Raw genomic sequence first — 26847 nt, 5'->3', positions numbered from 1 at the left:
AATTCAAACCAAGTAAAGTATGTGTTAATTCGTACTCACCACTAAGCTTGAAAATCTTTCTACGGACTAGTTCGATGGATTGCGTTAAGTAGATACATTTTTGTCTCTCTTTTCCAAAGCTAATTTGCCTTGACGCAACTTATCACTTGAAGGTCTTAACGTAGGCCTGGGTTTGATTTTTTCTAAGGGAAATACAATTTTCGCGTTTATTTGGTCCCCATTTTAATAAAAATCAACTTAAGTCCGCTTCTCATAGTTTTGTTACCATGGGTAATTTTTATTTTATTGAAAACTATGTGTGAATTTTATTTGGATGTAAGTAAAAGTTTTAATGGTAACCAAATCTCAATCAAAACCACACCATACTTTGATCCTGATATCAAAGTAAAGGCTGAGATTTTCGACAACCCCTCAAGTGCAGGGAGAAATTGTGAGGCAGCCCAAAATCGAATTGTGAGAGGTTACTCTCGTCAACTTTGAGAAGGTAAGACAGGTTGACGATATTCATATTAATATTCAGGGAAATAAAACCAGAGGTTACAAACGAAATAATTTATTCTAAAATTCATTTGACAGTATGTTGTTTCTTATGTCTAAGTATTTCTGTTGGCGTCAAATACAGAATCCTATTACATTCTGAACACTTGTATTCTTGAGAATTAGGTTTCCTCTCCAATGGTATGTCTTCGTTTTTACTCGTGGATGGTTCTGCAACCAACAACAAAATTAACATTATTAGAGTTGAGATTGCGCACTTTTCACGTATCTAAACGACTGCAATATTCTTAAGTAGTTATAGATGCAAAATCCAGAAGAGTATTACTGTAATGTAACATAAAATATATATATCTTGTTCAATATAGCTTTGGAAATATTCCACAGTACTAACATAACACTAAATATATATTAATAATTCTTGACGGCGGGACTTATTATTAATGTCGGCTCCAAACTTGCTGAAGAAGGTGATTCCTGACACTAAGATAACGCACAAAGTAGAAACCAACCTGAGTGTGGAAATTATTTCTTTCGGTGATGTGAGCAATCAAAAATTTGTTGAAGTGCACAAGCAACCATAACTTGAGAACAAAATGTAAGATTGAAATCGGGTAAAATGGAAAGTTTAATATTTTTGTCATAGATTCCGTTGATGCACGATTGAATGTGGTGTAGGAGTGGCGCAAGAGTAACTCTTTAGAAACTGGAGAACTCTTGGCGTATTTATCGAAAGCAAAATGAGGAAAATAAATAACAACCAAGTACAATATTTTAATGAGTAAAAATAATAGCAAGTTAGAACACTGTTAGAATTCGAAAAAAGGAAAGATACACATTTAAAAAAGTTACTTATTAATACGTCCTCCGTGGGAACACTAAATATTCTCCAAACGTATCGGAACAACAAGCTAGTTCCGTCTTCAGTGATAAGGTAACAGATAAAAATGGATGAGAGAAATATGGTAGGGCAAAGGAATACATACCACCAAATAAATATAATGTGAGAGATGCATACTAAGACAACGAGCAGAGCACAGTGGACGAAAGAAAGAACGAGGTGAGTTGAAAGGAGCGCGGTGTATATGCTGCGCCACTATTGCCAGATCCAGAATATACATCAAACGTAAGTAGTCAGTTTTATCAATGTTGTCAGAATCCAGATTTAAAGTCGGTTTATATTTATGAATAAAGAATGATTTTTCAATCTCTCTCTCTATCTCTCTCTCTTTTTTTTTCTTTTTCCCCTAAACCTATCACATTAACCAGTTTTATATTGTATGTTGTTTTAGGTGAAGTGATAATCCTGACACACCCTCTTCTTGTGATTTTTCGATTGTCTAATGTACTTTAATTCGAGTATTAATATTACGTTTGGTTTGAGCTATATATAAAGCATCACATTCACACTGAACCCGGTAAATACCTGAACTATTTACTGGATCAACAAAATAACTTTTAAAGCCGGTGAGATGATTTTCTAAACTTTTCGGCGGAATACTGGAAGCAGATATTTTACGCTTTGCAAGAATACGTTGAATTTTTGTCGATAATTGTGAAAAGTAAGGATTTCGTATCCAATTATCTACAAAAATTGTGTATATACAAAAGTGAAATCAGAGAAATTAGAAAAAGTAGTGGCTTGTTCGTATAATAGAGTACATTCTTAATAATCACTAAAGTTGCAAACTCCCACACAACATATGTACTTAAATATTTTTCGTAAATGATAAGTCGCATCGAAACATGGGTTCATCGGAGTTCTTCCTCCGAGAGTTTATTTGATACTGAAACAAAGTAGTTTGCTCGAACATGTTTCTCTCTCTGTCTTTCGAATTTCAAGTTTTCTAACGTGAATATACTACAATTTTTACTAGTTTAAATATTTATTTGGTTACTGATTTTCCTCATTCAACTTTAGTTAAAATACCCCAGGACTTCTTCAGATTACCCATGCACCACATCCAACTGCGCATCAAAAGTACTAATAATGAATAATCCCTTTTACTCGACTTCGATCCGATATTTTGTTCTCAAGTTGTGGATGCTTTTGCATTTTCGCGTCAAATTTTCGGCTAGTCATAGCGCTGGAAGGAAGCATTTCTATATCCAGGTTCGTCTACACAGTGCATATTTTGTCTTGTCTCGGTGTCAGGAATCACTTTTCAGCCTCAGTGTTGTTTAGAAATACCTTGTACACTTCACAAGACACAAGGCAATACAATATATTCCTCTCAAATTGCAGAAAAACTAAATATTATAATAATTTACACTTAGCTATATTTAACTAACTAATATAATTTAAAAATGAACATGAATATCTGTAATTTCATTTTCTGAACTTTGAAGATCAAATCAGCTGATCTGGAGATTTAACAAGGTTTAGAATAGTTATAGCAGGCGAAGTATTTGGTTTAATTACATATGAATTACGAAAATAACAAAAATAAACAATACTTGGTAGTACGAAAGTTAGCACACACACGCACACACACAAAAAGAAACTAATTCATAGAGCAAAGTATGTAAAATTTTTAACTCATGTTAAAAAACAGGATTTATGTATAACAATCTGTAATTGAAATAAACGTGATATAGCAGCTCAGTGGCAAAGGCTCAGTAGAAGGGTAGTAGGACTGATCTCAAGTTTCATAAGCTTGTAACGAATATTACCACACCCAAGGGCTTTCTCAGGGTTTCCCATTTTTGATTCAACTAATTCTTTCACCATCCATTTCTTTTAGTCTACAGAGTATGAACGCAAGATTGTTTTTTTTTTTTTTTTTTTTTTTTTAAATGCAATTCATTTGTGTCATATCAAAGGCTGAGTTTGAACTGCTTAAGAAAATTTTCTATATTGATAATTAATATTCATACTGATTATTTAAATCGATATTATTATTCCTTCTTACTCCAAATTAATATCTCTATTCTATCCACTTTCGAATGAAAGCATACGCCCTGCTTAAAAACACTGTATATTAAAGGAAGAGGTTTTAATATTATTTCTACACGAAAAGAATAAAAGAAAAAATCGAGAATAAAATACAGTAATATCAATGCGACTTACCGTCTGACTGTCGCGGTCTGCACAATTCCATATGCTGTAATCGTTCTATAGGTGATAAACACAAGGTGATATCACAGTTAGAACAGTGCCAAGGATCGAAAACAAACTCTTCGGTCGGCACTTCTTTCCCCGCTGCTAGGCTATAAAAATACAATTATCGTAAAATATATAAACAAACAGCAAATATCTTACAAGTGAAATTATACTCAGAAATTATTATTGTGATAACATCGAAAGGGTAATTTAAAGCGCCACATTCAACTCTGTCGATTGACTACTGTAACAATGAACAAGGTGATTGTGCTGTCTGTGTGTATGCGAGAACAAAAGCACAGTAGTGTGGTTTCTGTTGGCAAAGATCTTTTGTACACCTATAGAAGGATTGTATCGGACCGATTTTGAAGGGTACTTATTTTAGGAGAAATCTCGCCGATACCACCGATGGTGTTCTATTGAACTCTCAGTAGTGTGTACTGAGACACGGGAAAGGATTCGGTCCTACTCTTCCCTGCAAGCTTTGCAGAGAACAGCGAGCGTTGCGGACGCCGATGATGGACACGTCTTTTCAACAGTCCAAAGCCACAAAAAATCCATTGTACTAGCATCAGGGCTCTTCACAGGAATGTCTTGAAATGGAATGACATAATTTCTACTTCCAATTTCATTCCTGATTAAAACACAGAGATGTATTGGCGGTATGACTTGAAATCTTTTCATATGGATCCTCACCTAGTATCGTCTCCATTGTATAATTATGGGATGTCGATCCGAACGAAAGTTACCATAATGGATTTCTGGAGGTATTTTGCATTCACTTTCACGTGTATATCAACCCTGAGTATCAGCAATTTCCCGCATAACTCAATCCCGTAGCAACCATAAAACCACGCGGGAAACTTCTCAACAGTAGAGAACGAAGTTGCGGTGGTCTTTGGCATCATTGTCACGGTATGTCAGCATTCAGGGTGACCACCAACAGTGAAATTGATACATAATTCATTCATTGTGACGACTGTCAGTCATTTGGATCCCGGCAGGTGCTTTTTATACAGTTGCCTGCAGTTAGTTCTTCGTTCTGCAATGTGATGCGGGAGTAGATGGTGTACACGAGTCATACGGACGCACCTCAGCCAGACCCGTGCACGCATAGCTGTATTCATAGTTGAAAATTACAAACTAAGTCGCTGTCCCACCGCACGCTGGATCGGTAGATTTTCCTGGCACGGTTATCTTCTATAGCACTGTGGATGCTCCTGTAACGGGCTATAATAGTTTTTGCCATAGTCACCGAGTGTAAATCCATTCCCCCGACAATCTTTCACTATGCGTGTGTAGAAAAAACGAGCATGGAAAGGGGCCATAACACACTTTTCCCAATAATGGTATAATTTAGACGGCATTTGAGGATACTCGTCCACTTATAACTTCAAACACATTCCTATTCACGATAGCAGATACGTTGTTTTAGCATTATTCTCTATATAGCAGTAGCATCTCTACTTCGGTCCAATATAAACCGAACAACCTTCTATATTAGAATATTCACCTTAAATCACAAATTTCGTAAACCTGGTGCTAAGCGACTTCCCCATATGCTTGCGCTTCTAAAAGGTAAACTAAGTTACTTGATGAAGCAGCTGCCAACTAAATGATTTGTTGACCATGAATGCAGCCAAGAAGGTCACTTTGTAGATAATGGCTTCATCATCTTGATTTGCAAGCCCCCCAGGGGAAACTTTGGGGCTCCAAAGATTTAAATCACTGAAGGTAACTATGTATTGTACAATGGATGTTTTATGTGTGAATACAATACCATGGTGCATCAATTATTTATTGATTTTAGAAAGGTCTACGACTCGGTTAGAAAAGAAACACTGTACAATATTCTTACAGAATTTGGAAATATCGAAAATGTTGGTTAGATCAATTAAGATGTGTTTCAATGAATCTCAAAGTAAAGTCCGAGTAGCAAAATTCTTGTCCACGAACTTTCACGTCGAGAACCACGTCAAGAATGGTCTGAAACAAGGAAATGCGTTGTTGCCACTATTATTCAATTTTGGTTTGGAGTACGCTATAACGAAAATCAAAGACAACAATTAGGGCCTAAAACTGAATGGTATTCACCAGTTTATGGCGTATGCTGATGATAACAGAGGATGATAGGAGAACAATAGAAAGAACTGGAGAGGTCTTATTTAAACGCTTATAGGTACATGAATTTGGAAGTAAATACAGAGAAAACTAAATACATGGAAGTTTGCTGGAATCGTAATACTGCAAATTATGGATGCATCAGAACATCAAATAATACTTTCGATAAAGTAGATACTTTCAAATATCTAGATCAACGTTAACAGACCAAAACCATACCCACAAAGAAATTAAATGCCGACTAAAAGCAGAAAATTCATATTATTCAGTTCAAAATCTTTTGTCGTCGAGAATTCTGTCGAGGAATTTGAAGCTCAAAATATATAAAATGATAATCATGCATGTTGTGCTGTATGGTTGCGAAACATGGTCGCTTACTCTCAGAAAAGAAGAATGGGAATGGAGAAAAATTCATAACGAGGAACTGCGTAATTTATCGTTCACCAAACATTGTTAGGGTCAAGTCTACGAGGCTCAGATAGGCAGGTGATGCTGTCAGAATGGAATGAAGTAGGAATGCTTTCAAAGTTTTAACTCGAAATCCAATCGGAAAACGACCATTAGGAAGATTAGACGCAGATGGGAGGACAATATTAAGATGGATCTCGCAGAAATAGAAATACAAAATAAAAACTGGACCCAGTTGGCTAAGGGCAGAAGTCAATGGACAGCTTTTGTGAACGCGACATTGAACCTCCAAGTTCCATAGGCCATACAGTTAGTTAGTTATGTGTTCTCAACCGAACGTATCCAAGAGATCTTTCGGTCTACGGAAACCATGTTACTGTTCTTCTTGGGTATATTCACGTAACATCATCATCTTCTACATGCCTCATTTGATTAATTGTGACGCACATATACTTCGCTTTCATGTTATATTCCACAACGATAATGTATAATTCTTATGTACTTTTAAGTATTATTTGTATTTACGGGCAAAACGAGCTATTTAAAAAGGCATAAGCTATCAAGAAGAAGAAATTGTATAAAGAAATAATTGTATTATATTGAGATTTTGTTATCGTTGCTATGACGATTTGTTTACCTGTTTTAATGCCGTTGCTATAGTAACTGGAAGATATAGATATAATGAGGAACCATCTTGTGTAATCTGAATGTACAATATTTTAAGGTGTCGAACAAGTTATACGTTGAAGGATAATAATATATATATATATGAAGTGCATTAATATGTTGAATTATTCCAGATAATCTCGTGTATTGCATAAACATTTAGAATCAGGGCATATGTAACATAGTTCACGTCAGAATTATGAGGGTCGGCTGATAAGTTCTCGGCGCGACCCCCTTTCGAATGTACTACCCTGTTGTAATTGATGTCATGTGAAATGTTGATCTTTTATATGTTTAAGTACCAAATTTCACGATTCTACCATGAACGGTTTTTATTTTAAAGGTAATTGAATGAACCATGGCGGAGCCAGATGTCAAATTCACCAAAGAGGAGTTGCGAGGTATAATGAAGTTCTTCTTCCTGCAACAGAAGTCGACCAAGGAAATATATGGTTGCATGCTAGACACATTGGGTGGACAGTGCCCTTCCCTTCATACTTCACTGTGAAGAAATGGTGTGCGAACTTTAAGCGTGGTGAATTTTCAACAGAAGATGGTAACAGGTGTGGCAGGCCAGTGTCAGTGTCAACTCCGGAAAAAGTGGACCAGATTCTTGACCTGATTTTGAGCAGCAGATGGATTTCGCTTCAGGAGATAGCTGACGAAGTGCACGTATCCAAAGAACGTGTTGGGCCAATAATCCATGATCAGTTGGACATGCGCAAGCTTTCTGCAAAATGAATTCGGATCAGAAATGCGAACGTGTGAGATCATCACAGGTGATTTTACGGCATTTTGCGAACTCCAAGGACGATTTTTTGAATCGGCTTGTTACCCAGGATGAAACGTGGTTGCATTACTTTGATCCGGAAACCAAACAGCAGTCATGCGAGTGGCGCCACTCAGAATCTCCAAGGCCCAAAAAATTCAAAGCACAAAAGTCCGCAGGGAAGGTGCTTGCCTCAATATTCTGGGATAAGGATGGTGTTTTGCTCTCAGACTACCTTCCAAAGGGCCAAATCATAACTGCAGAGTATTACTGCAGTCTGCTGGCTAAGGTAAAGGGCGCTAATATAGAAAAGCGCCGGGGAAAGTTGACACGAGGTGTCTTTTTCTTGCAGGACAATGTTCCCGTCTACAAGACTGGCAGAACAATGGATTTTCTGAGGGACTAGGGCTTCAGTGCATTGACCACCCACCTTACTCGCCAGATCTTGCCCCTTCTGATTATTATCTGTTTCCAAAACTCAAAACAGCGCTGAAAGGACAGAAATTTCACAGTGATGAAGAGGTGATAAAAGCTGCGAGGACTATGTTGAATAGCCTCACACTTTCATGCCTGCAGCTCAAGTCCTCTGGGTCGGGCCGAGAACTTATCAGCCCACCCTTGTAGCGTTACATATTATATGGTGCCGGAACCATGGACCTTGGAGATCAGTTAGAAGTAAAAGTAAACTATCTCCCATCATCACGGATTATTTCTTGCTTCGTAATAAAAGAAAAATTTACAAAAGACCCATAATGAATGTGAATACCGGAATTGAAGAAGTTGATGTTCCTGGAAGTGGAACTTCATCAGATGTAGTTAAACTTTTACAGCAGCTAGGACAACAATTGAATTCCATGTCACAACAGATGGATACTAGATTGGAACAATGGATTCCAAATTAGACACCAGGTTGGAACAAGTGACACAAAACATTGATTCCAAATTGAACACCAGATTGGAACAAATGGATTCCAAATTAGACACCAGATTAGAACAGATAAATACCAAATTGGAAGTAACTGACAATAGGATGGAACACATTGTTCACAGCTTTGCATTGGTGAAAAGTACTGCTGACGTAGTTGAAACCCAAGTCAACGAACATGCCAATCAAATTCGAAGATTGTAGGAAGAAATCCATATTATTAAAGAGAAGATCAGTGCAGTCAACTGTACTCCTGATCCTGCCTTCAATGCTGTGCGTGATGAATATAGGAGGCCTAAACCAAGACACTGCGAAGAAGACAACAATTCATCCGAAATCTGTTCTGACAGGGAGGACACAATTTAAAATACAGAGAATGAAGAAAGGAGGATCCCAAATTCAGTGGCAGATCAGAAGACATCAATGCAAGCATGTTTCTAGAAAAAATCGAGCAAGAGTGCGAGTTAATTGACATAGGTAAGGCCAATTTTCTTAAGATAATATCGCATATTTTGTTACCACTTTGTTCTGTTTGGTTTAAAGCAATTAGCAATAGTTTGCGTAACTATTCTGATTTCAAAAATGCCTTGCTAGCTAATTTCGAAAATGACTTCATGTTAGCAGACAGGGATGCTCAGATCAGGAATCGACGTTTTGATCCAAAAGTCGATAAAAGCATTACCGATTTTGTGACCGCAGCATATAATGATTTGAAACAAATAATGGAAAGAGAAGTTTGCAAATACAAGATGCTAGACAAAATATTACCAGAATAGATGCAACTGTATGATCGCACGCACTGGATAAGTGTCATACTAGTTTTCTGAGACGTTCCAAGATCAATCTCATGTCGAATTTAAAACGAATTTTGCATTACGGACACTAATACATTAAAAGAACAAGAAGTTTCAATTTCTCGTCAGCTATGTAAGATCAAAGTACGCTGATCTTCAGCAGATATTTTTGGGATTATTAGAAAGCTGTTTTCACTTTCGGGAGATAAATTAAAATTGGATATGATAAGTGACCAGTTTTACTTCCATCTAATGACATTGGAATCGATAGTTACGCTCCTAATGTAGATCCTATAACTTTACCCCTATTAGCCCAGATAGAACTTTTATTGTATTCTCGTAAAGTTTACCTTATTTTCAAATAAATGTAGAAAGCCCACACCCGTGTACATTAATATTTCTTTAAACTCTTTTTTTATTTTCGCAGCCCAACTTTAAGCATTTTAGGAGAAAACTGTTTCTCCTTCATTTCACGCTTCCTGGTGAAACATTTGCAAAATTTTACATAATACTATAAAATAGCTTTAAAATAACACTCTGTTAATAATTTACAATTTAGCAAGGCCAGTTAAGTACTCACCAGTTAATTGTAAGATATTCAGTGACTTGTACACCACCCTTAATTGCATGTGGGATGCATTTCCACTCCTTATGGAAAGGATTATGTTCCATTTCAATTTCGTTGCCACCTGGTCCCACATAAAGATGCTTCAAATCGGCTGCAAGAAGTCTCTTCAAAGTATAACATACTTCTGTATGCATATACTGAGGTAATTCAAACGACAATTCTCGTTCCAGTTGACTAGCAGTGTAACTTGATTTCTTTTCAACGCTGATAGATGACGATACTTCTGTAATTGAAGATAACTATGAAAAATATCTTGTTTATGAGTTCATAACATAATTCAAAGCTAAAAGAATATTTATTATATAATACTACAGAACGAGTTTAGTTTCCACCATTGAGCCAGTGATTCTCGTATATAATTTTAAATGTAACTGAAACTCTGAAATATTTTTTACAATACTGAAATCTTACTATGATACTCGCTCATTTGGAAACTCCTATAGTTTACTTATTATCTCAAACACTAATTTTTACGTATTACTAATTTAGTGTATACTTTAACGGATGATAAGCCTTTCATACATATCTAATATTTAATATTTCTCAGAAGTTAAAGTTACTTGAAATATTGGCTTACAATTTTTTCCACACACATCATAAAATCATTTGAAAAATTATTATTATTTTTTCATTTTATTTAGTTTTAAAGCAATGACTTCACTAAAGTATAGTTATGGCAACATGTATATTGTTGTTGCACATTGATAATAATGAACAGTTTACATAAAATTTAAAAAAGAATAATTAAGAGAAATAAATATATTATTTAAAAAATACTATCATACTTTAAAGCGGGTATTACGTCGCTTTGGATAATCGCATTTAAGTGAAATTTGTCACATTTGGAAGAGAAACTCAAATATTTTTTACTATACGTCATAGACATTAAATGTGGGCCCCACGAGTGGCGATGCAGACATCAAGACGATATTCCCATTTATACGCCACAGATGCTTCAACATATCTGATGAAATGGAATGGATGGCAGGTACATATGCAGCCACGATCCACAAAATCACGGTATTACTTCAAACTTGACGTGTGTAGGAGCCTAATGTTGAAACCTTTGCCTAAAAGCACGTTGAACCTGAACCGGACTCTGCGTGTTGTAATATTCTAAAACACACAAACTTCGTTCTTGTCGGGTTGCCATAACTCCTCAAAACTTATTCTTTAATAACAACACAACACAACGAAAGGAAATAAATTTACGTTAGCACATTAAGGCATAAAAGTACAGAAACATAAAAGCTTCCCAAGTGACCTCCAGCAGAAACTAACTACCTGCTAAATATCTGACAATGAACCCATATTGACTAATGAGAAGGTAAACATGCGTTAATTTACTTTTTCTGTATTTGATCCCGTCCATTGTTGACATGCACAAAAATATTTGAATTTTTCTTTCAAATGTGACCAATTTTATCTAAATACGATTATGCAAAGCGACGTAATACCACTTTAAAGTATGAAGGTATTTTTATGGATACGCTATGTATCAAATAACAATACTTCGCAACATAGCATAGTAAGTATACTGCAATTGAAGTACTTAGATATTTTTCACTGTAGAAGAACATATCTGCACGTAATTCAGGTGTCGATAAATCTGTTGTTCACCAGATGGCAAGCACGCAGAAAACCCATTTTGACATTTAACTACTGAAAATACGAGTATAGGAACTATAAATAATATTAATTGTCTGGAAATTTACGCAATTTACCTACTACCTTAGACATTAGTTTTCATCTATACACTTTTCCTATACACTTTGTGAGATGATAAGCGAATGGTATATTTACAGGGATTCATTTTGCTTTCCCATTTTAACTTCTTTCTAATAAACTTTTTTCGCTTATCATCCACCGAAGCGTACAAGAAACGCATGGAAAACTGGTGTTCGAGATAATAATCAATTATAGCAATTCACAATGAGCATCACTCGAACATTTTATTTCAATGCTTCTTGTTAAGTACTATGAAGCAGCGTTATTAAATCCTGGTATTCTTTCATTTGCGAAATATTTTGGTAACTTTTATTTGCGAAATATTGAAAGTTCAATGCAGAAAGTGTCTTTAGACATTCATTTTCGCAAATAAAGCAGTTGTAAGTAGGAACGGGACATTGTGTTGAAAATTTATTTCATGAAAGTTGAAGTTATCTACTAGAATAACAGCTGATGATTGAACGATACTTGTAATGTCACTATCATTAGGAATATACACAAATTTTACTTTATTTATTTATTTCAGACAGGAATTGATATACTACTACTTCTATACTATACTTGTAACTTACTTTATATTTATTTACTTGCATTATATAATAATATAATATACCTTGAAGCTTTAATGAAAGAAGCTCCTCCCACTTAGATCGAAGTTTTGTAGCCTTTAACAGCAAGGCTTCTCCACATTCTGGAGATGGAAATTCTAACTGAAGCCACGAGTCACACACTAGCCTACAAAATATATAAATATATCGTATGTTACTTAATAAATAAATAAATAAATAATAGTAATAAAAAAGTAATAAGAACAAAAACTTTACTTTAAATCATGCTCTAAAATGTCACTGTTGAAAGCTTAAAGTTTCTAGAATTTTACGTGTTAAAATTGAGGACGACGACAATTACTTTAAAAAGTCTTTAAATCTAGAAAGACCAACACCTGGTAATTTTCGATATAATCTCTAAGAATATTAAGAATCCATATTGTGCATAAATTCAAATCCATTTTATTAATGCTTTTGTAAAAAGATTTTTTTTTTCATTTTTAAATAAAGAGAATAATATAACTTGACAGAACACTTAGAACACACTAACCGAAAACATGTACAGGAAGAGAAGAAACTTGCGAGATGTTTATTAAAAGTGTCCTCCAACCCACTTTCAGTATACTCGTAGAAGGGTGAAACTAAAGCCGAATGAAGATGCAAGTTTACATACGACGTAGTGCAAATTCAAGTCCTGATCTCATAACTATGTTTTACAGGTATGAAGATGCAAGAATGCATGAAGACGGAACAGTGGGGTATAGAACGTAATTTCGTAATTTGCTATGAAAAACAAATGGAAATCGATCGTGACCTCACTAAAACGAACCAGTTCAGGTAACTATCACATGAAGGGATTCCGCAACGCTTGGATCGAGCTTAAGATTTCTACATGAGTACCTCATTATGAATATTAGAAGAGCCTAGATACTACAAATAATGTATGGATGCTGTTCTAAAATAAATAGCTAAAGATAGTAGGTATCGAAGTGGGCCAGTAATTCTAATATTTCCAGGTAGTCTTCCAAATTACATTTTCACGACATTAAATTCTATTTTTGTATATTTTACTTTTGCGTTTTACATCCAAACGTTTCCGTCCTTTAGGCTAAAGGAAAAGATAAGAAAAAAAAAAAATGATGATGAGAAATGAATGTTCAAAGGACAACACGTAACACTCATACCCTATGAGAGATTCGACCCGGGATAAATGGGTTTTGCGATCGTCCCCCTAATGCCTTAGACCGCTTGATCATCCCAGCTGGTAATACCGCTACATACGACGAGACTTACAGTTTAAAGTGGAATCTGAACCACTGATGCTCTCGTATCGGAAATCGAACCCGGGACCCCGAGTACTGAAGGCATACACGCTAGCTGCTAAGCTAATGAGAAGGGCTAACAAACACAATGAATTTACAAAACATTAGTAATAGATTGAAGTTCGAGTCTAGAAAACCGTGATTCATCGAAGCCTCAAACATCACTCTGGTAGAACGTTCAGCTCACTTTACTTATCTAGATTGTGAATTTCTTTATTGCCATAATTTGTAATAATTCAGATTAAGATTTATTGAAAACTTTTATGACATTTCTGACCCTTACCTAGAAAAAGTGGCATTTGTATCAATTGACTGTGACAACAGAAGTATCGTTTGGGCAGCTGGCATCCGTAACGTATTAACTAAGTATGGCTTGGTAGTTTCTAATAGGGATCTACGAGAAAGAAAGAAAAAGAAAACTTAGAAGATTATTACAAAAGACGCTTTAATCTATACTGAACCTTATAAAATAAATTTCAAGTGTTCGACATAAAACAAAGGCCTTTGATTCAAATTCAAGCAGATTAATATGAATATTAAATATAATAATCAGTTAATATGCATTTTACGCACGTTGAGTTATGAGTTAATGTACATTTCACACTGAACAATTCATATCTATAAAATAAAATACGGTTTACAAAAATCAGATTTAGAAAAACAAAAACACTACATCCACATAGGGGATGTGCACAAGTCAACATTTGTCGTTCCCCATAATAAGATGTCTTGCACTAAGAAATTTCTTCATATTGTGAATTCTTCACGTATATTTTACTATACTACCTGATAATTTTTCTCATTGCATGAGATTAATCTTTCTTATTCCTGGTCTTCATTCTTTTATTGGTTACTTGGATGAAGTCTATAAGATCAGATGAATGATAGAATAAAATTGAAATAAAAAAGACAAATTTTTATCTTAGGCATTATTCAACTACAAACAGTAATCTTTATATATTAATAAAAGGAGAAAACAAAGGATTTAAACTAATTTTTACACCAAATCCTCTGTAGGTGAGAGTTCAATAATTTACAGAGTGAAAAAGTTATTTGACTGGTCCGGGACTCGAACCAGTCAAATCACTTTTTCAACTCTTTGTAAGTTATAGTAATCTTTAAACTCTGAGACAAATTTTTACTTTATGTATTTTCCAATTACAAACGGTAATTTACATATTCTATCACGGTAACCAATTACATAATTTTGTATTATTATTGCTTGATTCTAATTTTTTTCTTGTTTGATTTATGCAGTTTTAAGATTCGTAGCAGAGGGATTTCTGATTCAGTATTGGAAAATTTTACGAGTTCTTGATTTGTTCACATATATTTTTTTTTAATTTGAACTAAACTTTAATATTGTTAATAATAACATTTTTTTTTTCAAAAATTCATTTTATATATTATTAATTAGCAAAAATTGCGTGAGTTTGGTGAGAGGAGGGTGGTTACAGAAGGAAGATTTCTTCCAATGCTTTTCCCGGTGGAAGCGTTCCTAGCATCGCTGCTACGTTCCCTCTTTGGACAGCCATACTTAATCTTTGTATAAAAGAGACTGAAGCTCGAGTGTCGCCTGTGTTGAGAGTTATTCGGCGTCCAACTTCTTTAATAAAGTTTAGTCCTTCATAACCCCAGGAGCCACACGTTTCGATGGCGATGGTGACGAAGTGGTATTTGTCCAAGAGGTTGCATCTCTTTTCAGATTCTCTGTGAGTTGAGACCATCTCAGCTTTTGTAGAAGTAGGAAGATTAGAGGGGGCTAGAGTATCGGCACAAGTGAAATCCCATATTAAAGCCTTCCCTCGTTTCCATGGCACCAAAGACATTCCGTCAGGTCTCTTGCCGTCAGAACGACTACAACCCATTGGCTCTCTCACGGAAGGCGTTCCAGAAGAGATGAGGGCTCTCATGAGGTGGTCACTAACATCGGAGTGGCGAGAGTATCTGCCAGCACTGTGAAGACATGATAGGCCATCATACCTTTCTTATCCACTAAACTTCCACAAGCAAGGCACCGGTGTTGTTCGCAGACATCTGCTCCCAAACGTAACGCACAAGCGATTCGAAAACTTTCGTCGGGAAGATGCAGCCCTAGGGATGGAAATGGAATAGCCTGTAACCAGGCACCTGCTTTAGGGGATGAAGTAATAAGAAGACATGCCTTATCCTCAGGATTGGTGGAGGACTGAAGAAGAAAAGAAAATCTAGAGTTTATAAGAGGAGCGTCCCATGAAGATTCTAAACTTCTCTTATCAAGATCAGGTAGAGCAAGTCCGCCGCACGATGCCCACTGGGAAATACAATCATTAATCTCAGCTTCAGAATCTTGATGAATATCCTGGCGAAGAAGAGAAGTGATCAATGACATAGAGCTATGAATGGAAGAAAGGAAAGATGGAGTGGCCAAATCAAGGGCTCGACGAATACCTAGACCTCCGTGATCCACTGGGAGAGATGCCTCCAGCTATGAGCTATCCGTGAGAGAGCAGTTGAGAAGAGATTCTAGGCCAAGTTAGGTGGAATTATCGTATTGTTCCAGAAGATCTTCTCGCGCCAGGATGGAGAACTACGAAGGAAATATAACAGTCTTGGTATTGCTAATGAGGCCCGTAAGTGATAGACAGCTGAGTGTGCAGAAATCTTAGATAGGTGAGTGAAAAAGAAATCTAATTTGGACATTTTGTCCAGTAACATGATGCATCGAGTGTCAGTGTTTAGTGCTGCTCTGTCTAAAAGGGAGGCTCTGTCAGGTGATATAAGTTGAATTCCAGGTGCGACTTCGTTGAGAAGGGTGTGCAGGGTGTTAGCCTGTTAGTTTGAGACTCCCAAGAAACCGACTTCGCACTTGCTGAAATTGAGATTTAATCCAATCTCGCGATATTGATTATGAATCTTTGTCAAAACTTCCAGGACATCTTCCTTGTCTCCAGCTATAGTTCCATCGTTGAGATACCAAATGTTTAACTCAGTATTGATATTGCTGACAATAGATTGAAGTGTCAACGCAAATAAAGCAGATCCTAGGGGGTCGCCTTCTTGAACACCTCGCTGAGAGAGGATGATGTCTTCACCAAAGAATAGGTGACTAGGCTGTGAATAGTACTGATGGATGAAAGCGTATATATAAGGGAAGTGCGTTTTTACAGCTGTAAGCATAGAGTCTCTGTTGATTTCGTTGAATGCATTCCGGAAATCAAGTTTGAAGAAAATTTTTTCTTGGTTGTGGGGATGAGAATAATATAGTCGGGCTACATGGGCTGCAACCTCTGAGCCATGTGGAATGCACACTCCCAACTGACGTGGTGACAAAAAGGTAGATAACGGTTCCCTAATTCTTTGACATATTATTTTAGCTGATAATCGTCTCCAAACGTTACCGACAGCGATGGGGCGTATATCACCACATTTCTTCCTCAATGCTATAAGCGATGCTCCGAAAAATATTGGCCTGATTTCTTTAGGTACGTTTCCAGTGAGGATTATTTGAAGAAAATCACTGATAGTGTTCAACAGACGGTCTCTAGAGTCAATGTTTTGGTATAGTAGAAGATCCTTGAGGATGTAAGGGCGTAAACTGTCTATACCTCCTGCGGAGCCAGAAGGAAAGGATCGAAGAGCTCTCTGGACTTCCTTGACAGGAACACTAGGGACGGCTGGAGCGTTTTCGATGAGTGGAGGAGTTGTGAAGGTGTGACTATATGTAGGGTGTTTGTTGCGAAAAGCATCTAGCACTGAGCATTCGGAAGCGCCGAAGTGTTATCAGATATGAGGAGTCTGACTGCTCTATGGACATTGCCATCGGAAAGTTTGTTCTCTATACTCTTGGTGTTGAAGGTGATTGGATCTGTTGATTGGCGAGGTTTGGAGGGTCATTGGCGGCGATAAAGAAGGGCATCGAGCGAGAATTAGTCCAACTAGTGATTCTTTGTTTCACCCATGTAGTGATATTAGACACTTTGTTAGTTCTTGTTGGTGGACAAAGAGTTACGCATGGGAAGAAGAAGAGCTCCTTCCACGATTGCAGGCTATTAGAAGATACAATATTCTGTAGAACTTGACAGAGGGAGTCAGCCAACGCCGGTCTAGCTCCTCGAGGTACTCTACGTAGAATAGGAGTAATGGATTTGAGTTTTCCGAGGAGCGTGTTGCATGCTTCGACCGACATCTCGTTGGGACTATCAATGCAGTTGCACAAGACAGAACTATGTGAAGAAGGCGAGGAAATGGAAGTGAGAGTGGACGATTAGGTTTGGCTTTAGTACTGGTACGATGGCACTTACTGTTGTGGATTGCTAGACCTCTTGCATTAAGTAACTGTTTGTTGCAATGAGAACACACTGAATCATGATATATAGATGCACCAGCAGTATTTAAAATGTTAATGTTCCGGTCATCACTATCGTTTAGCGACACAGAGTGATCCACATTTGTGGACATTGCACCGTGTCCGGTCGACATATTTAGCAAATGGTTGGTAAAGTAAACAAACATTCATGTTTGAAACTGTTCAACAATTGATGAATAAATTTTAAATTTATAAATTGATATCTAACTAATTCACTATCAGTGTTGGAAGTAACGTATTTGAACCGATGTTATGAGTAGAAAAAACATCAAGTAAGAGTTAAATCAGTTTCCGAAAACTATTAGAGACGAGGATTTCACTATCGCAATCCTGAGATGTTCACGCACATTTTAACACAACACTCGTGCAATTAAACAGTGTTTCTCCCGCACTAAACTATGAATCTTTACGGACAAACTCAAAATTTGATCTGGGAGGTTTAACAATTAACAACAACAAATGTTATTTAATAGTATTTAAATTACAAAAATGTTTGTGTGGAGTTTAATACACGTTTTAAGTATTAGAAGTGAACCTACAGTAGGGTTCAAAACAAGTCTGACGAAACACGACCCACCTCTTGCCGACCTAAGAGGAGAACTTAATCGGAACGATGGAAATTTCGTAAGAACTACATAGAAGAAGGTACGGTGCTTGATAATTGATACAAAATACACACATATTGACTCGTAACTTTTGGGAACATGATCCGGGTACATCAAGTTATCAATATATAAGTACAGATATTAGTCCAACTTTAAGAGGATTCGGATTCCCCGGTATGCAAACAGGATGTTCTAAACTAAAAAGAAAGCAATATGAAAAGAGGACATGAAATGCAAGCTGCCATAAGCACAGGGAGTTCTGATCACATCAGTAAGGCGTGTGGCCACCTCGGACACCACAGCATTCTGAACACCTGTTTGGTACGCTACCGATGAGAATGTCCAGGAAAGTCTCGGATATGTTATCACATTCTTTCTTAAAAGCCTGAAGGGATAAGATAGTGGATTTCTCTGTGCAACTCATCTTCCAAGAGCATCTCATGCATGTTCAATGATTAGAATCTTAAAAGTACCGTTGATCTCCAGTGTCTCTGTAACATGGGCAGTTCTTTGAAGACGCAAGTTCTATTAAAAGGACTAACTACGGAAAAGCAAACATATTCTTTCAGGACCTCGGCAGGATACCTTTTCCCAGTAACGGATCCTTTGTCGAACGTGTGCAGTGGTGTTCTATTTTTTATTATGCCGGCTCATATCGTAACTCCAGAACTCCCATACCTATCACATGTACGGATGTGTTGTGGATGACATTGTGCACACCGTTCTCTCCACACCATGTGATATCCAGAATCATTTGTTACATAGAACCATGATTCGTCTGAGAATATCACATTAAATCATCTCCTTGGTGGCAGTCACGATCTACCCTAAATCACTATAATCTGTCACGACGATCACACTTCATTGGCTTCCATGCTTAGAACCCAACTATTCGATCGTAAAATAGGTGGTGAATGGTTTTTGGAGGACACCAGAAGCTTACGAGGAATGTTTGAGCAATTTGGGCTGGAATGGCAAATCGTAAAGACTTAAGCCACTGTGAGTGTCTCTGAGGATAAATATCCAAGTGTAAGACTTGAAATATAGAATATAGTTTTATCCTTATCGTGGTGAGTTTCATCCGTCTGTCCTAGGTTGTAAAGCTCTTTTCCATCGCCCATCATATTCAATATGACGGCCCTGGCGATGAACAGTTACACATCAGTGCTTCTATTGAAGGAGGAGTCTATTCAGCCCGGCCAACGCAATTTAGCCCACTTGCCCTTCCTTATATATTTTTCATAGTCTTTCAAGTGTTGTAGTTCAACCTTTTGTGACGCTCCGTTTTAATAGATCAAAGGCAAGACAGTTCATGCAAACATTTTATGAGCACTATCTAGTAGGTGGAGATTTATGATTTAGACTTCTGAGCTTTTGGCATCTATGGCCACTTAGCCCGTCATGTTTGTGGGATGACGTCCCTCGGTGAGCACACTATCCGGGGAAAGGGAAGGAAGGAAGTAACCTGGGACCTATAAATTAGGACCACCCCGGCATTTTCCTGCTGTGAATGAGGAAAACGCAGGAAAACCTCATTCAAGGGGGCTGGCCTGAAAGAGCATTTTACACTTTTTCGACTCCGGGACTGCTTGCACCGAAAGCGAGAGCATTAGCGACTACGCTACGCGGGGCCACTACCTAGCGGGTGATAAATAGCATTATGTCATCACTCTACATGAGAGGTGGGTCTATTTGACCAGGTTAAAGCAAGTACGTTCGACTTACTACCGCCCTATCGATGGAAAGGAACAAGCACAGTGGATTCGCATGTACAAGGAAAGTTTCCCAAAAAGGATTATGATATTGGCGGGTTTCTATACCAAGGAAAAGCTTCATATACGCAAAGTAGTATCTAATGTGAAAATAAATGCTGCTTACTATATACAGCACGTCTTAGATTCTATGCACCACGAACATGCTCCTGCTTTGTATGCTAAGACCACCACCAAAATCCACTCCACCAAGACAAATCCAAGAGTCACATCGCCAAAACAACGGTGGTCTGATGACTTGTATGGAACAGGAAACAAGTATTAAGGCTATTACATTCAGACCTATGCCTGTTAAATCGCCCATGGATCGTTGTGCCTTTGACCTATTAAAACGGAACATCACAAAAAGTCGAGCCACAAGATTTAAAAGATTCTGGAAAATATGTAGGATGACTGGGCTAAACTGGATCGGGCTATGCTGAACAGAAGCCTCCTTCAGTGGAAGCTCCGTGTAATTATTAATAGCCAGTGTTATCGGTGGTGGAAAAGGTATTTAACAGCCTACGGCAGGGAGATGCAATTCACCACCATAAGGATGAAGTGGCTTTCTGTATTGGAGGAAGAAGTGTTCGAGAAACATTATTGAGTAAGTAATTTTGAAATATTTGTTTACATATGATTGTTATAATTACTATTACAAATATATTTCCTATGAGACATGCAAATGTACCTGACACTACTACATACTCTGTCGTTTTCGTTCTCATTCTCTCCCGTTCTGTTTGTATAGTATAGTTTTACCTGTCAAAAGTGCAGGGATCTTAAAGCATTATACTGACGGTTCGTCCATAATACATGAAATTTAAAAACTTCCTTTAGGACTATACCTTTCTATCTAGTTCAGTCTGCGACAGAAGAAAAAAACACATTATATATGAAACATGCTGCCTTTTGTATTACCGATGATTATATACTAGAAATGGCATGCTGCTGTCAGGGTCCAGGGTTGCCTTAACGCATGGGCCGATGGTCACTTGCCTGGGGTCCTCAGGAGCAGAATTATGTGTAAAATCTAGTCATAGGGGCTCTACCACATTGTTACGTTCAGGGGTCCGTAATGCTGTTCAGGCGGCCTTGGCTGCTGTACTATTTTTTTTTTTTTTTTAAATTTAAAACTGGTAGCTTCTCTGTTTTCTTGAACAAACGGAAAAGTGCTAGTTATGAAAGAGAAACAAGATCTTATGAGTATACAGTACGTTATACACTTTATTAGCAACCAAAAGATTAAACATGAATAATAACATTCAAAATAAATATGCGTAAATAAACATTCAAAATAAATATAAATATACTATAAATATGTACGATAGCTTCTGTGCTATTTGAATTAATTGTGTAATACTTACAGGTAATACAGCACCTGATGTTTTGAGCTCACAGGAAGTTTTGATGAAAATCCCTCAGGAACAACTATATCTGATTCTTCTAGTTGCAAAACTTGTGGATGATTGGCGAAAAATCCCATCGGATGAAGAAGAACGAAAGGTTTTCCCTTTGTATGATACAGCTGTTCAGATGTCTTTAATAAAACAAAAGGCAAATTTTTACAAAGAATCCCAGTCATATTGCTAGAATTAAATGGTGGACATGAAAGTTGCCAACTCATGCCAATGCTTTTATTGCTGTTATGCCACTACTAAATGTATTTTACAATTATCGTCTTCCATTTCTTACTTAACCAGTCCTTATCTATATTAATTTTCTTTAAACAAAAAATAAACAATTAAAAAAAAAAATCTTCCTGTTTCACTTTTGATTCTAAACAAAATTCGTTGAGCTTGTTACATTATGTTATGTTTCTTTTAATAGTTTCGAAAGGCTTGAAGCTTTTTTTTTTTTTTTTTTTTTTTTTTTTTAAATATCTCTAATATGTAGCTTAAAATTTCTTTTCGTCATGCCCATACCAGCCAGCTGCATTTTAACTCGTAGACTCCCGATTATTCATTGGATCAGAGTAAGTCTTAAATTGAATAATGTTCTTGTCCAAAGTTTTTCTTTCTTTCGTTTTTTATTTCCCTTTCCTTGGAAGGAGGAGGGGATATTAATGTTGTACATAAATTGTACTATGAAAGAAATCTTATCCAGTGCAACTGTTAATCTGGAGAATATAGATAGTCCAACCCATTTCTTATCAGTAGACTCGGTTTCAAGTCTGTCTAAACATAGATTTTATTAATCTGATTGTGTCAGTTTAATACAATGGATACAGAATATCCACTCAATCACATACTCAATAAATAACCTCGTCCTTTACTTCTAATGAAGAATGTCTTACAACATGTACGAAAAGTATTTACATATATTAGTTTTGGTCATTGGTAAATACTATGTGAACCTATAGTATACATACCGTGTACCTGCGTTGGTTTACGATGAACACTATTGAATACGTTATTGTTAAGGCCTAAGGTAGGTAAGTTCACTTTCCTTATCAGGTTCCACAGTGAAATTTTTTTCCATGATGTTTTTGTACTTCTACTTTTATCCTCCATGAACAAGGCTCCAGGGGAAGCCGAAAGCTTGTGCAAGGGTTTTAGGAATTAGAATCTAAAGTAAGTGCCATGACTGTTAAAATTCTTGAGGGAGTTAACATACTGTCTGAATAATTTGGTTAAAATAGGAAAATTTACTACGATTAAAGTGAATAAAATACAACTTATCGCAGTTGTGATTTCATTATTAAAAAGTTAGAGCGGCCCTAACGATCCTTCTATCAAGGTACTCCTAGTGCGACAGTGCGACGCAGATATAGTCTAATGTGAGAATCCTCTGCCTTACGTGCCATAGATGCATCACTTACACGCCGCTACTAACGCGATCGACAATTCTACGAACAGATTTCTGGTCAAAACTAAAAATCCATAAGAAGCATATTGTGAAAACAACACACTAACTTTTGTAACAATCAACTCTCGCAATGCTATATATTTAGGAATCTCGTAAATAGTTATTAATCTAAGTATTGAAGTAATTTCTTACAGTTAAAGAAGTGTCTAAGAACAGGAATGTATAAAAGTTCAGGTTTAAACTGCAAATTACAGGATGTTTGCTTATAAGTGTCCATCAAATATGATGATGCAATTAAATTATTTTGTATTTCTATTTACTCATAAGTCTGATCTGATGATGGCAAGAATCATCATATTTGATTACACTAGTTAACAAATTTAAACTTTTTGTTTGTTACATGAGAAAAATCACCTGATCTTAAAGGAACTTTTTGCGCTGAATTCGAATATGCACTCGGTTTCTCTCCATCACGTACAGTTTTCCCGTAACAGAGGGATTTTCGGGAAAATCCCTCAAAAATTTCCCTTTTTCAGATATATTATTCCCCTAGCTCCTGTCCCCTTACATATAGTAACATAATTATACCTAAGTATACCTTGATTTATATTTAATAAACCCTAAAAGTTTCGTAAAAATCGCTTTGTTCTTTCTAGAGAAATAAATATATTTGTATGTATACTGTGTGCACTGTTTATTGCACCTGGTAGTAATGCTTTCAGATCTCCTGAGTTGGGGTAAAACCGATTTGCTTTATTACTACAAACACAGACATAAAAATGAATATTTACAATAGTCAACAATACACTTGTATTGCTCTCTGTAAATTAGAAACGTGTATAAAAATAGAATGTACTTCCAACGTATATTTTTTTTAAACGTACAGTATATGTATATCTTAATACATATATATACAATTCTCCAAGTTTTTTCGTTTTATTCATGAAATGGTTATCAATATTTGTTATCAAATGTAACAGAATGCAAAAGAACTTCCACTTCCCGAGCCCCCTACCAACTGGGAAGAGATATGGCCAAAAGACTCTGATGATGATCATGACCTTGATGAACCATCGACATCAACATGTACATCCAAGGATCCAACGTTCATCCCTGACTGTGTTCGCGAGCCACATTTCATCCGGCAATGTGAACTTAATGACCTAGTCCGTGATTTGCACCTGACAAAACAAGAGGCGGAACTTCTGGGATCAAGGCTCCAGCAGTGGAACTTATTGGATGCAGAAACGAACATATCAGTGTACAGGAAAAGGCATGTTCAATTTTCAAGCTATTTCTCAATGCAAGTAATGTGTGCGTATGTACGGATATAAATGGGTTGATGGCGGAGCTAGGAATTCCTTACGTTCCAGAAGAATGGAGGTTATTTACCGACGCGTCAAAGATCAGCCTTAAAGCTGTCCTTTTACATAATGGAAATAAAAAACCTTCTATACCACTTGCGCACTCAGTGAAGATTAAGGAATCCTATGACACCATGTCAACTTTGCTAAATCTTATAAATTACAAGGACCATTGTTGGCAAATATGTTGTGATCTCAAGGTAGTTAGGACTGCAGTGCGGTTACACGAAGTACCAATGTTTTTTATGTTTATGGGATAGCCGAGCTGATGACAAACATTATGAAGTGAAGGAATGGGAACCTAGAGTGAATTACGTACCTGGAGAATGCAACGTCAAATACGCTCCTTTGGTAGATCCTAATAAGATATTACTACCGCCACTTCATATCAAGTTAGGACTTATGAAAAACTTTGTCAAAGCCATGGACACATCTGGTGAAGGTTTCAAGTATTTGCGAGATAAGTTCCCTAACCTGAGTGATGCTAAGATTTCAGCGGGAGTGTTTATTGGTCCCCAAATTAGGAAATTAATGCTTGATGATAGCTTTGACAGCAAGTTAAACAGTGCTGAGCTAGCTGCCTGGACAGCATTTAAGTGTGTTGTGCGCAACTTTCTGGGCAATAACAAAGCTGAGAGTTACACAGAAATCGTACAGGACATGATACAGAAATACAAAGAGTTGGGTTGTAGGATGTCTTTAAAAATCCACTTTTTGCACTCCCACCTCAGCTTCTTTCCTGCTAACCTAGGTGCTCTCAGCGACGAACAGGGTAAAAGATTCCACCAAGATATAATGGCAATGGAGAAAAGGTACCAGGGACGATGGGATCCTTCAATGATGGGGGACTATTGTTGGGGTCTTGTTAGAGAATGCAACATTTCTTACAAAAGAAGGAAGTAGTGTACGTTTTTGTAACCCAATGGAAGTTTCATATATTGTGATAGTTTTGATTGTCTTTTCATGACCTTTTGGTACATTTGTATTATTGTTTATTGTAAATTGTTACACTTGTAAATTATATTGTATTATATTTTATATATGTGTTTGTGGTAATAAAGCAAAACGTTTTACCTCAACTTAAGAGATCTGAAAGCATTACTATAAGGTGCAATAAACAGTACACACAGTATACATACAAACATATTTATTTCTCTAGAAAGAATAAAGCGATTATTACGAAACTTGGAGGGTTTGTTAAATATGAATCAAAGTATACTTAGATATAATTTCTATGTTAGTATATGCAAGGGGACAAGATCTTGGGTGTAAAATAAACGAAAAGGGGAATTTTTGGGGATTTTCCCGAAAATCCCTCTGTTACGGGAAAATCGTACGTGATGGAGAAAAACCGAGTGCATATTCGAATTCAGCGCAAAAAGTTCCTTTAAGAACAGGTATTTCCTTTTATGTAACAAAACCTTTGTTAACTAGTGTTATGATTACTGCAGGGCACAACTGGTAAATGCCTTCACTTAATTAATTATGTGCCCGACGCCTTCACTAATGTATTCCACATCCATATAATGCCAATAGTATGTTTTGGAGATAGTTCCTTTGATAAATCCTTGAACCTCATAAAGCGGTGCTATTGACTGTCACACATAGAACAAAAGAATCTACGACTTTACAATGGAAAGATCCGAATGTTTCTAAAAGAGGAGGTTATCAGGCTTTTGCATGGCTTCAAAAATATGCTAAGTTATTAACCAATATTTTACTTTTCAAAGTAGTAATTATCTAAACTATGTAAACGACTGAATTTAATGGAAGAAAGAAACGCTATTATTCGCATTAAGGTACTATAGTGCTTTTCAATTTGTCACTATTCATGCAAAAGTAACGCTATAACATCATCATTCTACCCTATTCATAAAGTGGAATTGAGGGAAACTTTGAGCTTTGTTGTCAGGGTGTTGAAAGGCCATAAACGGGTGGAAATGGTCTCTGAACAGCTGACGATACCGCGGATTAGTCAATATCTTCCAGAACAAACAGTGGACCCATTCCATGCCAGGAAAACGTGCCCTGCACCATGACCAATATCCCACCGCCCTGCAACACACCCTCTCGACATTCGGGGTCCATCGCTTCATGGCCATACACGGTGACTTCCATCGGCATGGTACAGTTGATATCGTGACTCGTTGGATCATATGACCTTACGCCACTGTTGCAGTATCCATTCGCGGTGACTGGTGGCAATACATGCCTGAGTGTCCAATAACGCGGAGTCAGCACGGGACCCGTGTAGAGCGACGGCTCTCGTACCCGAGAGCACGCATATTCCAAGCGGCCAGTGTTGAATTAGGTCGTCATTTGTTGCACTGTTGTTCTCCTGTCTCTGTTGATCATTCGTCTCAGGTCATTGAGGGCGGCGGAACGTCCGGTATGGTGTCTGTTGTGGCCTGTGACGCCTTCATCCATCCATTCTCGGTACACCTTAGACACGGTTGCACGTCGG

General features: G+C 36.9%; 1 protein-coding gene across 1 annotated transcript in view; it reads right to left on the bottom strand.

Annotated features, from left to right (window-relative positions):
* Window positions 1–537: 537 nt before the first annotated feature.
* The window catches only part of LOC145666498 (putative ATP-dependent RNA helicase DHX34), a 127982-nt gene continuing 101672 nt past the window's right edge, over window positions 538–26847 (bottom strand). The window contains exons 15-20 of the mRNA XM_081733764.1: window positions 21579–21751; window positions 13791–13901; window positions 12251–12372; window positions 9862–10132; window positions 3566–3705; window positions 538–708 (exon numbers count right to left, since the gene is read on the bottom strand). Coding sequence (XP_081589890.1) covers window positions 566–708; window positions 3566–3705; window positions 9862–10132; window positions 12251–12372; window positions 13791–13901; window positions 21579–21751 — 960 coding nt within the window. The 3' untranslated portion in view covers window positions 538–565. The remainder of the gene's footprint in view (window positions 709–3565; window positions 3706–9861; window positions 10133–12250; window positions 12373–13790; window positions 13902–21578; window positions 21752–26847) is intronic.

Source organism: Thermobia domestica, chromosome 12 (assembly GCF_964235325.1).
Source record: "Thermobia domestica chromosome 12, izTheDome1.hap1.1, whole genome shotgun sequence".
NCBI lineage: Eukaryota > Metazoa > Arthropoda > Insecta > Zygentoma > Lepismatidae > Thermobia > Thermobia domestica.
This window is presented reverse-complemented; position numbering and strand designations above follow the sequence as displayed.